Genomic DNA, 14473 nt, shown 5'->3' with positions numbered 1-14473 from the left:
ATACAGAAAAGCAGACGATAAGTTTTCTAAATTATCCAACTAAAAACAGTTTATAGAGGCGATATTACCTTTCTGGTTCAGGATACTTTGGGCTTTTGTATATTTCTCGAGCTGTTAGAGGGAATAAAAATTAGTTTGAATGTTAACCCAAGCAAACTTGTGCTCAACTAGATTATAAGGGCAGATATTGTGAGGGGAAAAAATCACGATGTATTCTTAAGACCAAATATAAGTGAGTCATTTTATTTGCTCTGTTTAAGTGAGTCATTTTATTTGCTCTGTTTACCTGTCTCCTTGAAAGAAGTCATTTAACATCTCTGAGCCTTAGTTTCCAAGTCTCTACAAATAATGTGTAATCGATAAAGTATTCTTTTTTGTTGTATTACTTGGATGTAAAGCTCTCTTTTTAGAGATGAAATCACTATGAGGATCATGAAGTCTCTTTCTTGTAGTTGTCTTACGGACTTCAGAGGGTGCCAGTGAATGCTTTTGTCTTCGTTGCCCATCTGTTGGAAATGTTGAAGGTGGAGTAGCAACTGGGCATTATATTATCTCCTGGAAGAGGTAAAATTGTATCAGCCCTACCTTTTCTTCATTATTTGTGTTATTCTAATGCCTTTATTATGTGTCATTGTCATTTATTTATTTATTCATTTATTTATTTATTTTTAATAAATTTATTTATTTATATTTAGTTTTGGCTGCGTTGGGTCTTCGCTGCTGCACATGAGCTTTCTCTAGTTGCGGCAAGCAGGGGCTACTCTTCGTTGTGATGCACGGGTTTCTCATCACGGTGGCTTCTCTTGTTGCGGAGCGTGGGCTCTAGGCATGCTGGCTTCAGTAGTTGCGGCACACGGGGTCAGTAGTTGTGGCTCACGGGCTCTAGAGCACAGGCTCAGTAGTTGTGGCACACAGGCTTAGTTGCTCCGAGGCATGTGGGACCTTCCCGGATCAGGGCTCGAACCCGTGTCCCCTGCATTGGCAGGTGGATTCTTAACCACTGCGTCACCAGGGAAGTCCTTCTCATTGTCATTTAATAGTTGAGAGCTTCTGTCAGCCTGGAGAACAAGCTAGAAGTCACATGCTGTCATTGACCTTTTGTCAAAAACACAAAGATTTAAAAGGATAAACTTTTGTTTCTGTTTGTTACAATTTGTGAACTATTGCAGATGCAGTTTTAGCCAAATGAATTCTGATGATAGAACCAACCACTAAAAACGTTAGGAGAAACTGCCCTCATTTACAGTGAATAGGATTGTTCGCATAGAAAACCCAAGGGGATCAACAAGTTATTGGAATTATAAAGAGTCTCAGCAAGGTTGCTGGATATAACATCAACATACAAAAATCAGCTGGATTTCCGTATATCAGTAATAAACCTCTAGGGAAAATATTTTTAAAATAGGTGTCATTTACATAACAACAAAATGGTAAGATACATAGGAATACATCTAGTAGAAGATGTGTATTACCTTTATGGAGAAAATTATAAAAATTTAAAGCATTAAAGGAAGACCTAAATAAATGGGAGAGATACAAAATAATCTCTGATAGCGTTTGGATAAGATTTAATATTGTAAATCGTTCTGTAGATTCAATGCAGTGTCCTTCAGGATCTCAACAGCTTGTTTTGTTTTGTTTTTGTTTTTGTGGAACTTGACACTCTTTTTTTTTTTTTTTTTTTTTTGTGGTACGCGGGCCTCTCTCACTGTTGTGGCCTCTCCCATTGCGGAGCACAGGCTCCGGACGCGCAGGCTCAGCGGCCATGGCTCACGGGCCCAGTCGCTCCGCGGCATGTGGGATCTTCCCAGACCGGGGCATGAACCCGTGTCCCCTGCATCGGCAGGCGGACTCTCAACCACTGCGCCACCAGGGAAGCCCGACACTCTTGATTCTAAAATTTGTATGGAAAGGCAAAGAGGCAGTAATAATCAGAATATTCCAGAAGAAGTACAACTAGGCAAGGGTACTTGCTCTTCCAAATTCTAAGACTTATTGTCAGTAGTCATCACTATGGTATTGGCTCGGGGAGATGTAAATAAACCAATGGAACAGAAGAGAGAGTCTAGACATAGTTCCACAGATCCACACATGGAAATTATATTTCTCAGAGGTAGCATTATAGATCAGTAGGGGAAGGAGGAACTGCTTTATAATTGGTGGTAAAGAGTTGGGTATTGACTTGGGAAAAAAATGGGATATCTGCTGTACCACTGTATAATGTGTATGAAAATTCCAGGTTTATTAAAGTTTAATTGTAAAAAGCAAAACTTTGTTACTTTTAGTAGAAAAATAAGAGAATCATTTTATGACTTTGGCATAGGAAAGAATTTCTTTAAATAAGACCCTAAAAGTACAAGCCACTAAAATGGATAAATTTGATTTCTCAAAATTGTTTCTCAGTTCATTAGAAAACACCATGAAGAAAGTGAAAATACAAACTGGGGGAAGCTATTTGCAACATCTAAAACTGACAAAGGATTCGAATTCAGATCAAGAACTTCTTCAGATCATAAGAAAAACACAAGTCTCTTAACTAAGAGTTGAGAAAAATACTTGAGTAGGTAGTACAGTGATCAGAAGAAGCTGGATGGCCAGTAAACATAGGGGGAGAGAAGGTCAGCCTTATAAGTTTATCTGAGATTCAGCTGTACTCCCACACATGAAACATATGTTTCTTAGGGCTGTACGTATAATTTGGAAAAGCATAAAGAAACACGTAGGAATGATAGAAGCCAAATTCAGGCTAGTAGTTACTTCTAGAGTGGAGGTTGGGGGATGCAAGTGGGAAGGGGTACACGGGAAGCTTCAGCTATGTTCTTATGTTCTCTTAGGCCAGGAGGTAGATGCATGGTATTTCATGTGTTATTTTCTTGGCATGGCTCAATTATTTTATAAGTCTTGAAACTAATTAAGATACTAAAAATGAGAAAGGAAAAATAGGTAATTTTATTTTTAAAAAATTAACTTGTCTTTCTCCCCCCTTGAATTTACCATATTGATGTTTAGTTTAATTCACATGTTTATAGGAATTAAAACAGCATTTTGAAGGTGCTGCTTAATTACTCTGCTGTGTTACTATAAAGACATGTATTTCTTGGGGCTTCCCTGGTGGCGCAGTGGTTGTTGAGGGTCCGCCTGCTGCTGCAGGGGACACGGGTTCGTGCCCCGGTCCGGGAGGATCCCACGTGCCGCAGAGCGGCTGGGCCCGTGAGCCATGGCCACTGGGTCTGCGCGTCTGGAGCCTGTGCTCTGCAACAGGAGAGACCACAGCAGTGAGAGGCCCGCGTACCGCAAAAAAAAAGACATGTATTTCTTAATGGTGAGAGGTTGGGTGCTTTTGCCCGTCAGTGGTTTGCACTATTGTAATAGTGTCACAGCTGTTCCACCTCTACGTACATGCTGTTCGCATGGATTGTCCTCAGCAGTCAGATAGATGCCAGCTGCCCCTGGAGTTCCCACCCTGACTGTACTACAGGGAAAAATATCTGACAGTCTCATAATGTAACTCACTTTATCTCAGTAATGTTGGAATGCCACTGTCTACTGATAGTAAAATGTTTTTAGTCTTCAGTTTCTCCTGTGCGTCCACAGTGCAGTTTCAGCAGGGCATGTCCAGTGGTCTGTTGCTCGTCTGGAGATGGTCCTTGGTGTGAGAAGGTGTTTGTGTCATAATGTAAAGCACCGCACTGCTGCCGACATTGAGAACATTTTGCTACCAAAACACTATGTTACGTGGTGTGCTCGTGGTGCGGTTGACTTACATTCTGACGCAACTCCTTACTTCATCACTGGGACCAAAGAGGAGCCTTGAGTTATAACATTTGTTAATCGGAAATCCTCAAAACAAAAATGGGATTGTAAAAGCTCTTCACAAAACTCCTTCCATTAATAAACTTTTAGAAAAGGGATAATTTATATTTCCTTCGTAATTAGTTGGTGAATATACGTGTTCCCTGGTTTTGATTTATTAACTTCTCACATGAAATGTGGATTTAAAAGGTACCTTTTTCTGCTGTAGGACTTCAGCCATGGACGACATCCCTGTCATCAGCACGGTCATCACTCTGCCACACGTGATTGTAGAAAATATCCCTCTCCATGTGAATGCAGGTGACGGCACTCACATTTTATTTGATCAAAAAAATCCAGTAAGAATATTTATTTTAGCTCCTAAGATTTTTTTTAACTTTCTATTATGAAAAATGCCCACCATTTATAAAAGTAGATTGTGACCAGTCTTGTTTTATCTATACCTCTACACACTCCTACCCTCATTATTTTGAAGCAAATCCCAGATATTATGTCATCTATAAAGATTTCAGTATGCATCTTTAACATTACTGGCTATTTTTCTAAACGTGATCACAATACCATTATCATAACTTTAAAACATAGCAGTACTTTTGTAGTATGATCGAATTCCAGTATTGAAATTTCCCTAGTCAACTCTGAATGTTCTTTAGTGTGTTTTAAGGTCCCTGCATTGCCGTTCATGGATGTCTAGACTTTTGAAACCCATGGGCAGGCAGACTCCCTCTCCCCCAGCTCCACGCCACCGCTTCATCACCTCCCGTGCCACCTCCACCTCCTCTCTCGCTTCCTTGGTGTTCATTTGTTAACGAAACTCAGTGCCTACAGCCTGGATTTACTGATTGCGTTGTATCATTTTTTTAAGTGTTTCTCTGTCCCTATAAATTGGTAGTTAGATCTGTTGGCTTGATCAGATTCAGGTTAAAGTTTTTGGCAAGAATACATCACAGTTCCCATCAAGGGGCGCATAATGTCTGTCATTCCATCTTCAGCCATTATTGATATTTAGGGAAATCTTTTGTAGATTTAAAAAATTATTCCTAAAATATAATTCCGCTCTTGGTAGCCAAGATCCCTATCTAAGTCAAATCAATTGTAGAAGGAGACTGATTCTTCTTAGTCTGTTTTATCGGCACCCTGTGGCTATTGTCCAATCAGAGAATTTTCTTATTTAGCAAAAGTGCAGTACTATCTTTAATTTAAATAATCCCACGTCTATAGTGAGATTTATTTACAAAAATAACCCGTAGGGGCTTCCCTGGTGGCACAGTGGTTGAGAGTCCGCCTGCCGATGCAGGGGACGTGGGTTCGTGCCCCAGTCTGGGAAGATCCCACATGCCGCGGAGCGGCTGGGCCCGTGAGCCATGGCCGCTGAGCCTGCGCATCCGGAGCCTGTGCTCCGCAACGGGAGAGGCCACAACAGTGAGAGGCCCGCGTACCGCAAAAAAAAAAAAAAAAAAAAAAAGAACCCATAAATGGTGAGCTTTTTTTTTTTAAACCAAGAGTAATGTGTCACCTTTCTCTGCAGATCTGCCATCATTCGGGCGTGTTAGAGAGTCGTTACCAGTCAAGTATCACCTCCAGAATAAGACCGACTTAGTTCAAGATGTGGAGATTTCTGTGGAGCCCAGTGATGCCTTCATGTTCTCAGGTCTTAAACAGGTACAGGTCATATTTCTTGGGGTTGTTTATGAAGACACACAAGTATGGCCAGGAAGTGGAAAGCTGTACATTTCGTGTACAAATGAATTGATAAGGCTGACTGTGGTCCCTGTTGTTTTGATAGTGGTGAATCTTCAGTCACTTTTGAAGGTTGATTACAACTTGCTATAGAACTGGGTTAAACGGGCAACCCATTTTGCTTTGAGATCACACATATAGGTTCTTTCTCCGTATAAAACAGGAGTTCACAAATTCTTGGACTACAATAGAATTCCTGAAAATTTTTAAATGTCCCTTTTATTACTAATGAGTTTGTGAGTGTGTGTGTCTTTTAATTTGAGGCCTTGAGGCATGCCTACACAGATCAAAGCTTAATTCCCTTCTGAACTATCAATACAGTTTTTAAGAGATTTTGATCTTGTATAGAATTTACTTATCTTTGTTTTGCGTAGGCACAATTTTGTATCTATACATAAAAATAAGTGATTCAGATGTTTTGATTCATCTATTCAAATCAGGGGTAGAAAAGTTCATCAGATTTTTGGGTGGGACACTCTCAGGCAAAACCATGTTGCAGTGAGAATACTGTCCTCCTCTTCAAAGTGGCCACAGAGGGGATCTCTCTTGTGGCCTAGTGGTTAGGACTCTGGGCTTTCTGCCAGGGCCTGGGCTCAATCCCTGGTCAGGGAACTGAGGTCCCGCAAGCTGTGCGGTGCGGCCAAAACAAAAACAAAAACAAAATAAAAAAGAGTGGCAACAGGGACACACCTCAGTGGTCAGTAAGATAAGGATGTAATTAGAGCACAAACTTGTCATAACACCTAGTAGCATCCACCCTGACTCACCAGCCATGCCATGGCTGGGCATGTCCTGAGTGCTGTGTTTGCAGTTAAATGAAAGTAGAATTACACATGAAGTATACTGTAAATCTGTACAGTAATTTAAATTTATAGTGTATACCAAATATAATATTAGCTGTAATATGTTGGTTACACACACACATGTATTATCTCTGACGCAACACGCACCTATATGTACTCATTTGCAAATGAGTAAGCTTTTCTTGATTGTTTTGATCTCTTTCACATATTGACTTAAAAATAATTAGATAATGTAAGATACCAAAAATCTTACCTGTTGGTGTTCTTTCCTAAAGTACAAACATCTTTTCTTCCCCTGAAGTTACTTACCTTACCTCAAAGGTAGAGTCCCTAACACAAAACACAGGAAACAATCTGTCTCGTGTTGACATGATGTTTACATAATGTTTACATAATGTTACATAATGTTTACAAAGATGCTTTTCTGCACGTTATCCCATAGCGCCCTGTGCCTATAAAGCCTGCCTGGTCTAAGCCACAGGAAATACTGATCCACCCTGTGGTCCACCCTGTGGTCCACCCTGTGGTCCCATTGTTAAGCAGGTACAGGTTGCCTTTTAGATGTTGGTAGAAACTGAGAAATCATGCACATGTTTTTGTTATGTTTGTTAACTGCATGATCCTGACCTCATTAATTCAGCTGTATATTTTGGTATCTGTCTGGAAGAAGGGATAGGAGAGGGTGTGAATATTTCACCAGAAAGATTTAGGTGTCCTGTCATTTGCTAGTAATCTATGGGTAACGTCGTATAGATATATTTGATATCTATATTTGATCATCTTCCTCTGTAACTTTTGTGATTTAGATTCGATTACGTATCCTCCCTGGCACCGAACAGGAAATGTTGTATAATTTCTACCCTCTGATGGCCGGGTATCAGCAGCTGCCATCTCTCAACGTCAACTTGCTCAGGTTCCCCAACTTCACAAATCAACTGCTCAGGCGTTTTATACCCACCAGTATTTTTGTAAAGGTGAGGCTTAGACATTTTCTGCTTTTTAAATTCACTGTCTTGAAAACTAACAAAAGAAGGTGTTTTTTCATGTAAACTTCACTAAGTATTTGGAGACTAACAGGATAGGGCTTTGGCTGTTACTGTATAAATTTGGCAATATTGCTATTCATTTCTGTAAAGTTATTATTTTATAGATTTTTTTTTTAGATTTCTATTTTATAGATATTTTTAGATGTAACTTCAAAGATTTTTATTCCCTTGGGTAAAGGTTTATCTTTCTGGCATCCTTAAACATGGTTTTTCTTTGGCGTTTAGTAAAGTATATTTCTATTTTTGTTTTTCTTTTTTTTATTTCTTTATTTTAATATTTTGTTTACTTTTTAAAAATATGTTTTAAAATTGTAGTTAATTTGTAACTATTTTTTAATCAAAATGGATTAACTTTCTGAATACAGTCCCTGAACTTTTCTGATTCTAACTATGTAATACTACTGGATTTGGGTCTTTTCTGTAAACGATCACCGGTCAGAAACTATACTCTGGTTTAATGTTTTGATTTTTTAACAGTGATACGATTTCCAGGTTCCTTCAGTAAAGGACCCTGTAGGATTGTCATCGCTTTGCCTCGGGTTAAGCCACTCTTGATGCCTAAATTAAGGCTGTTTCTCCAGATAGTTCTGGTTTCCCTTGGTAACCAGAGATACATGAACATATATGAATCCTGTGTGTTCTCTTTTTTTATTGTTGTTGTTGTGTTTTTTTTTAAGTAATTGATAGAGGATCACACTGGGTTTTTTTTGTTTTGTTTTGTTTTGTTTTTTTATTTTTGGCTACACTGGGTCTTCGCCGCTGTGTGTGGGCTTTCTCTAGTTGTGGCCAGCGGGGGCTACTCTTTGTTGCAGTGCGCGGGCTTCTCATTGCAGTGGCTTCTCTTGTTGTGGAGCATGGGCTCTAGGCGTGTGGGCTTCAGTAGTGTGGCATGCGGGCTCAGTAGTTGTGGCTCGCTGGCTCTAGAGCGCAGGCTCAGTAACTGGCGCGTGGGCTTAGTTGCTCCGCGCACGTGGGATCTTCCCAGACCAGGGCTCAAACCCGTGTCCCCTGCATTGGCAGGTGGGTTCTTAACCACTGTGCCACCAGGGAAGTCCCTTGTGTGTTCTCTTTTTATTTTAAGTTTATACCCCCTTTTTGGATGACAAGTTACAATTTCCGTTTTTGTATCTGTCAGGCTTTGGGGAAGCCTTGTTTATATAATCTGGGATTTGGTAAATTGTAAGTTAGCCTGTGTTCGTGTATGTGTCATAATCATCCCACCTGTTACCTTTCTAGACTTACACAGTTTTGTTGTGTTTTGCTTTTGCATCTGCAAAAAAAATCATTTTTATTAACCCTCTAAGCTTCTATTGTATACCAAACTTTTATTTTTTTATTTTTATTTTTTTAACATCTTTATTGGAGTATAATTATTTTACAATGGTGTGTTAGTTTCTGCTTTACAACAAAGTGAATCAGCTATACATATATCCACATATCCCCTCCCTCTTGCGTCTCCCTCCCACCCTCCCTATCCCACCTCTCTAGGTGGTCACAAAGCACCGAGCTGATCTCCCTGTGCTATGCGGCTGCTTCCCACTAGCTATCTGTTTTACATTTGGTAGTGTATATAAGTCCGTGCCACTCTCTCACTTCGTCCCAGCTTACCCTTCCCCCTCCCCATGTCCTCAAGTCCATTCTCTACGTCTGCATCTTTATTCCTGTCCTGCCCCTAGGTTTTTCAGAACCTTTTTTTTTTTAGATTCCATATATATGTGTTAGCATACGGTATTTGTTTTTCTCTTTCTGACTTACTTCACTCTGTATGACAGTCTCTAGGTCCATCCACCTCACTACAAATAACTCAATTTCGTTTCTTTTTATGGCTGAGTAATATTCCATTGTATATATGTGCCACATCTTCTTTATCCATTCATCTGTCGATGGACACTTAGGTTGCTTCCATGTCCTGGCTATTGTAAACAGAGCTGCAATGAACATGTGGCACATGACTCTTTTTGAATGATGGTTTTCTCAGGGTGTATGCCCAGTAGTGGGATTGCTGGGTCGTATGGTAGCTCTATTTTTAGTTTTTTAAGGAACCTCCATACTGTTCTCCATAGTGGCTGTATCAATTTACATTCCCACCAAGAGTGCAAAAGGGTTCCCTTTTATACCATACTTTTAAATTATTATTTTTTAAATCTCATAATTTTGGATCTCCTGTGTTTAAACAGTGGCCTTTTTGTTTTTTTAAGACTTTATTTTTTTCAGAGCAGTTTCAGGTTCACAGCAAAATTGAGAGGAAGGTACAGAGATTTCCCATATACCGCCCGCCTGCACACAGCAGTGGCTTTTTTTAACATTTCCACCTCATCACATTCTAAAGCCATTTCCCTTACTGTTCCTCACTGTCATGTCTGAGGTTACCCTGCAGGGGAGAAGTCATGACTGGGTTGGGGAGCGGCGGTGGGATGGGTGCTCTCTGATGTCCTTTTAGCTGTTTGACCCTCCGAAGTTTGCTCTTCCTAAACTCAGAAGTATGGCTTTCATCAGCCTGAAAGTATTTATCGATGTACAGACCTGATCGTATTCTAGCCGAACAAACAGAGCTTGTTTGAGATGTGAGAGTTGGTCATGTTGAGGAACCAGCGTTTTGTTCCCATCAATTAATCTCTTTCGTTCTTTTCCCTGAAGTGCTCAGAACACCCAAACTAATCCAGATAAATCTAGTTCCGTCTTCTGATTTTCTTTCACAGTAAACCTCTTCTGGGTGGTGGTGTTTTAAGTCCATAAGGAAAGGTTCCAGAAAAGTAAACATTCATAAGTTTTAACCTAATCAGCACACCCTTTTCTAACTGCCACGATCTTTTCTCTAAATTTAAGAACCATCTTCTAGTAACTTGACTGCTGCTAAAATCATTGACTGCACTATTCAGAGCCAGCTCCTTTATCAACTGGGAAAACTCAATAATTAAAATTGTTTTACCTGTCACACTAAGGGCAGTGAATGAGGATTACCCTTTTTCCACTTCATGAACAATCACCGACTAAAATTTTACATCCCGTCATGCCTTTATTAAACTTTAGACCTGTGCTATTCCAGTGTGGTAGCCACGAGCACATGTGCCTATTGAGATTCAAATTAATTAAAACTTAATTTAAAGCTTAGTTACCAGCTGCACTAGCCGTATCTCAGGCGCTCAGTAGGCGTGCAGGTAGCAGCACTGATGTGGAGCGTTTCCTCTTCACGGAGAGTCTTGTTGGACAGTGCCGCCTAGAGCACGCTTGGATCCATATTTTTCTTCCTTCGCAAAATAGATTTGTTTTCTTATTGCATGATAAGAAGACAGATTTATTGTTCTCTGTCCCTGTTTGTAAAGCTGTGTTTGTTAAGGATTTGGCCTGGTGGAGCCATTTATTCTGTTTCTAAAACTAAACGTCCTCCATGAGTCCTACAAATCACATGACGTATGAAAGACCAGCAACCTTTTCTTTCGTTCATCCCATTCAGATGGCTGTTGACTCACACACACATGCACACATGCATACATACGTACATAAAGCTGCCCAGCAACAGATCAGAGCGGGAGCGCCCCCTTCGCTGCTCCAGGGAACCCACAGGAATCAGCTGCTTGAAACACAGCAGTGGGCTGTGGTGCTGAGGTTGCAATGCTAATCTAGTTCATGTCCCAGACACCGTCTCTCATGCTTTTCCCACAGAGGTCTGCTAACGTACAGCAGTAAAGTAGTCATTTGCAAGAATTTCATTCTTTTAGCTACTCGATGACGCTCTGGGGTGTTGCTGACCTGTCAGAAATTTTACACCTAAAACCAGTCATGATACCTTTTAATCCCTCTTAGTTTTTCTTCTTCTGATGTGATGTTTTAAATTTTTTCAATCACTGAACTTCGAGAAAGGGAAATTTTGTTTTTATCTGCTGCTTCAATCCTTGCAATCTTCGTTGTTAATACCGTAGAGTTCATTGTGAATCACTTTTTCTCAAACAGGAGATTGGGGAGCCTTGAATCCCAAAGAGCTTGCTGTCAGCTGAGGTTTGTGGCCTGCTTAAAGCTTGGGACACAGGCCGAGCAAGGGAGAGAGAGGATAGAGCGTTACCGCTTGAGCAGGAATGGTGGCCATGTTCCCTTTCACGCGCGGTGCATTGATAGATTGGTGGTAGCTGCCAGAACACCGGGTTAAGAGAAAAGTAGTGACGAGGTAGATTCCTCGGGTGGGTGTGATCGGCTGGTGATGTCTGCCACTGGGCACAGAGGGAGTGTGGCAGCACGGAGGCTGTGCCGTCACCATGCCCGGCTCACGTGAAGAAAGAGGGTGGGGGGAAAGGAGGAAAGCAACACAGTTTGTTTGGGTGCTTGCACACGTCTATTCTGTTTTCGTGAAACAGTTCCAAGAACGTCAAAATCTCTTCAATTAATAGCGCTACTGTTGCCATTACCATTTTGTAAACCCGCTTTGTTTTCCACTCGGCAGCCCCAGGGCAGACTCATGGACGACGCCTCCACTGCTGCCGCGTGATGTTCAGGACGGGCCTTGGCTGTTCCTACGGAGACGCCAGACGGAAGTGTCTGCCTTTTCCGTGGTGAACCGTAGCTTGATCGTGGTGCAAGTTAATCTTTGCTGATTATTAATGGATGTTATAGCAACTCTTCAGAGGAACTCATGCTTAAAATATTAGGAAAATCCATCCTCTTTTATAGTTTTCACTAATAAATATTTGAAATCTGTCAGTGTGACGTGAAAGGATGTCAGTCCTTTGTTACTGTTGAAAGTCATTTTATGGATAGTAACGTCTTTTCGAAGTAAGGGATTTGCACTTGCAGTGGCCGAGGAAAGATAAGCATCTGAAATATGACTGGACAAGGGGAACACGCGCCAGTGTCTGCCCCAGGAAAGTTCTGAATCCCCAGGTGTCTCTTTCAGAGTTGGCTAAACCGGAGGTAAATCCATCCTCATAAATCTAGTGTGTGCTCAGAATACATACACAGGAACCGGAAAGTAGTCACGTGATTGATGCAGAAAACTCCCAGAAAGTTTTAATCAGAGCAATTTAAGATGTCTAAAAAATATCTTTGCTTACCATCAAAACATGTCAAATAGGTTCAGCTTGCAGCCAAAACACGGATCATTTATGAAGCAGGTTTGTATTTATAAGTATGTTAACAAGATCCTTACCCATCAGTATCTGAACTGCAAGATTCTGATTCTAAGCATAATTCCCTAAACTAAAAGTTTCTGAGAAAGGTGCAATGTCTAAATAAGAGATTTTAGTTATGTTGTGCGATTTGAAAAGAACTATTTAAAACTTCTGAAAATTCATGTAAATAAAAATCATATTGTGAAAATCCTCTTTGTTAAAATATCTTAATTTAAAACTACCCCATTTCCCAGAGATTTTTATTGTTTAAAAGTCTAGGAGTTTCAAAAAGGAAAAGGATCATGGGAATAAATATGTTCTCTTTCAGATATGCTTTTATGTATCTTTTATTTATTTTGCGCTTGTTTGATTTCAGCTTCGTGGAGCAGCTTTTACTAAGAACACGGTTGCGGAGGTATGGTGGGGTATGTAGGACTGGAAATAGATCCGCCTTCTAGAGCCGGCGCTGCGCGTCTGCGGGAAGACTGGGGCGGTGACGGGCTGGGAGGACGTGAATTCCCTGTTATCACAGCTTTACAGGTGGAGACCACAGGAGTTTGTCGGATTGTCTAGGGCCAAATCCCAGCCCCGGTGACTTTGTTCATGTTGCCCTTTGTTTGTCTCTGCTCTTACCTGTAAGATGTGGTTGATGGTAATACTGTCTCATAGACTTGGTATGAGAATGATAAAAATGAAATACACAAGAGGAACCGTAAACGAAAATTTCATGAACTAATACTTTCTGTATGCTCTTACATTTTATATCCCACTCTGTTTTGTTAAAAATATTCCTGGTTTAACCTGCTGAATTGATTGCATGACTCACTAAGGGGATGTAACCTGATGTTTGAAAAATTCAAAGGTCCATCTCATGCCGTGCTTATGTAATAAAGGTCTCATATGTTAACACGGCCATCGTCAAACACAGAGTACTCAGTGCGTGTTAGAACGGATGGATCATTGGCGTCCACTTTAAAATTGTTTGCCTTGATGTCAGTGTGATTTGTGTGAGTGTAAATACACCACATAGACAGGTCTGCGCTTTCCCTCAATAGCGTAATCCTTTCTCAACCAGGAATTCTCCCATGTCGTTCATTTTACTGTGAATGTATTCTATTCACTTGTTTTTAAATTGCAAGTCTTAATTCAGAAATACATGAAATCATGATCTTCCTGGGTCCCCAGAACAAAACTGTCACAGTATTGCAGGAGCTGTTGACTCACTGAGGTTACAAGTGTCCAGCAGGAACTCAGAGTCTTTCCCTTCCCGCCTCTGCACCAGCCACAGTCATCTGTCCCTCATGAGAGGACCCTGTCTTCTGTCTTAGTACCGTGTTGCCATTTGATTCTCAGTATTACTCCTTACCAGTATTATGCACCACTCAGGGGTATAAATTTTTAAATAAAGCATTTAAAATTTGGAATTTGGGGGAGCTATGTATTAAAGTTTGGCCCCTGATTCTTGAAGGTAAGAGCCGGTGGATAATCAATGTTGCGTGTTACCAAGAGGATGAGGATGGTATTGACTTTGGCATAAAATTAATTTTCCAATTTGCTTAATTTTATATATCTGTGATCCTAAAAGTGCAACTTCAACTCAGTTTTCCTCAGAAAGTCTTAGATTCTTTATGCTTGACTTCTTCTTTTTATTAAGAGGCTTTCCAGAGCACAGCTCTTACATTGAATTTTTAAAAATGTCTTCACATTACTTGAAAAAAAAAAAGATTCTTTACGTTCATTTTCATTCAGTCATTTCTTTCATGGCCCATTAATAACTCCACCCAGAATATTAAAAGCCTCTTTCTTGATACTGTTCTTAACAATACGTGTTAAGGAATCTGAGCTGTAGGGCTTCCCTGGTGGCGCAGTGGTTAAGAATCCACCTGGCAGTTGGAGCCTTTGGTGTGCGACCAAGCTTTGCTCCCTTCCAGTTGCCATGGCCGTGGGAGGGACGTCATGGCCCGTTACCCCT

At 40.6% G+C, this 14473-nt stretch overlaps 1 protein-coding gene across 1 annotated transcript in view; it reads left to right on the top strand.

Annotated features, from left to right (window-relative positions):
* Nucleotides 1–12828, top strand: part of TRAPPC11 (trafficking protein particle complex subunit 11) — a 40795-nt gene extending 27967 nt beyond the window's left edge. Inside the window, exons 26-30 of the mRNA XM_065900063.1 lie at nucleotides 453–564; nucleotides 4022–4113; nucleotides 5342–5475; nucleotides 7163–7330; nucleotides 11838–12828. Of these exons, the coding sequence (XP_065756135.1) occupies nucleotides 453–564; nucleotides 4022–4113; nucleotides 5342–5475; nucleotides 7163–7330; nucleotides 11838–11882 (551 nt within the window). The 3' untranslated portion in view covers nucleotides 11883–12828. The remainder of the gene's footprint in view (nucleotides 1–452; nucleotides 565–4021; nucleotides 4114–5341; nucleotides 5476–7162; nucleotides 7331–11837) is intronic.
* Nucleotides 12829–14473: the final 1645 nt, after the last annotated feature.

Source organism: Phocoena phocoena, chromosome 21 (assembly GCF_963924675.1).
Source record: "Phocoena phocoena chromosome 21, mPhoPho1.1, whole genome shotgun sequence".
NCBI classification, from domain to species: domain Eukaryota; kingdom Metazoa; phylum Chordata; class Mammalia; order Artiodactyla; family Phocoenidae; genus Phocoena; species Phocoena phocoena.
The sequence above is the reverse complement of the archived record's forward strand: the minus strand, read 5'-3'. Positions and strand labels throughout refer to the sequence as shown.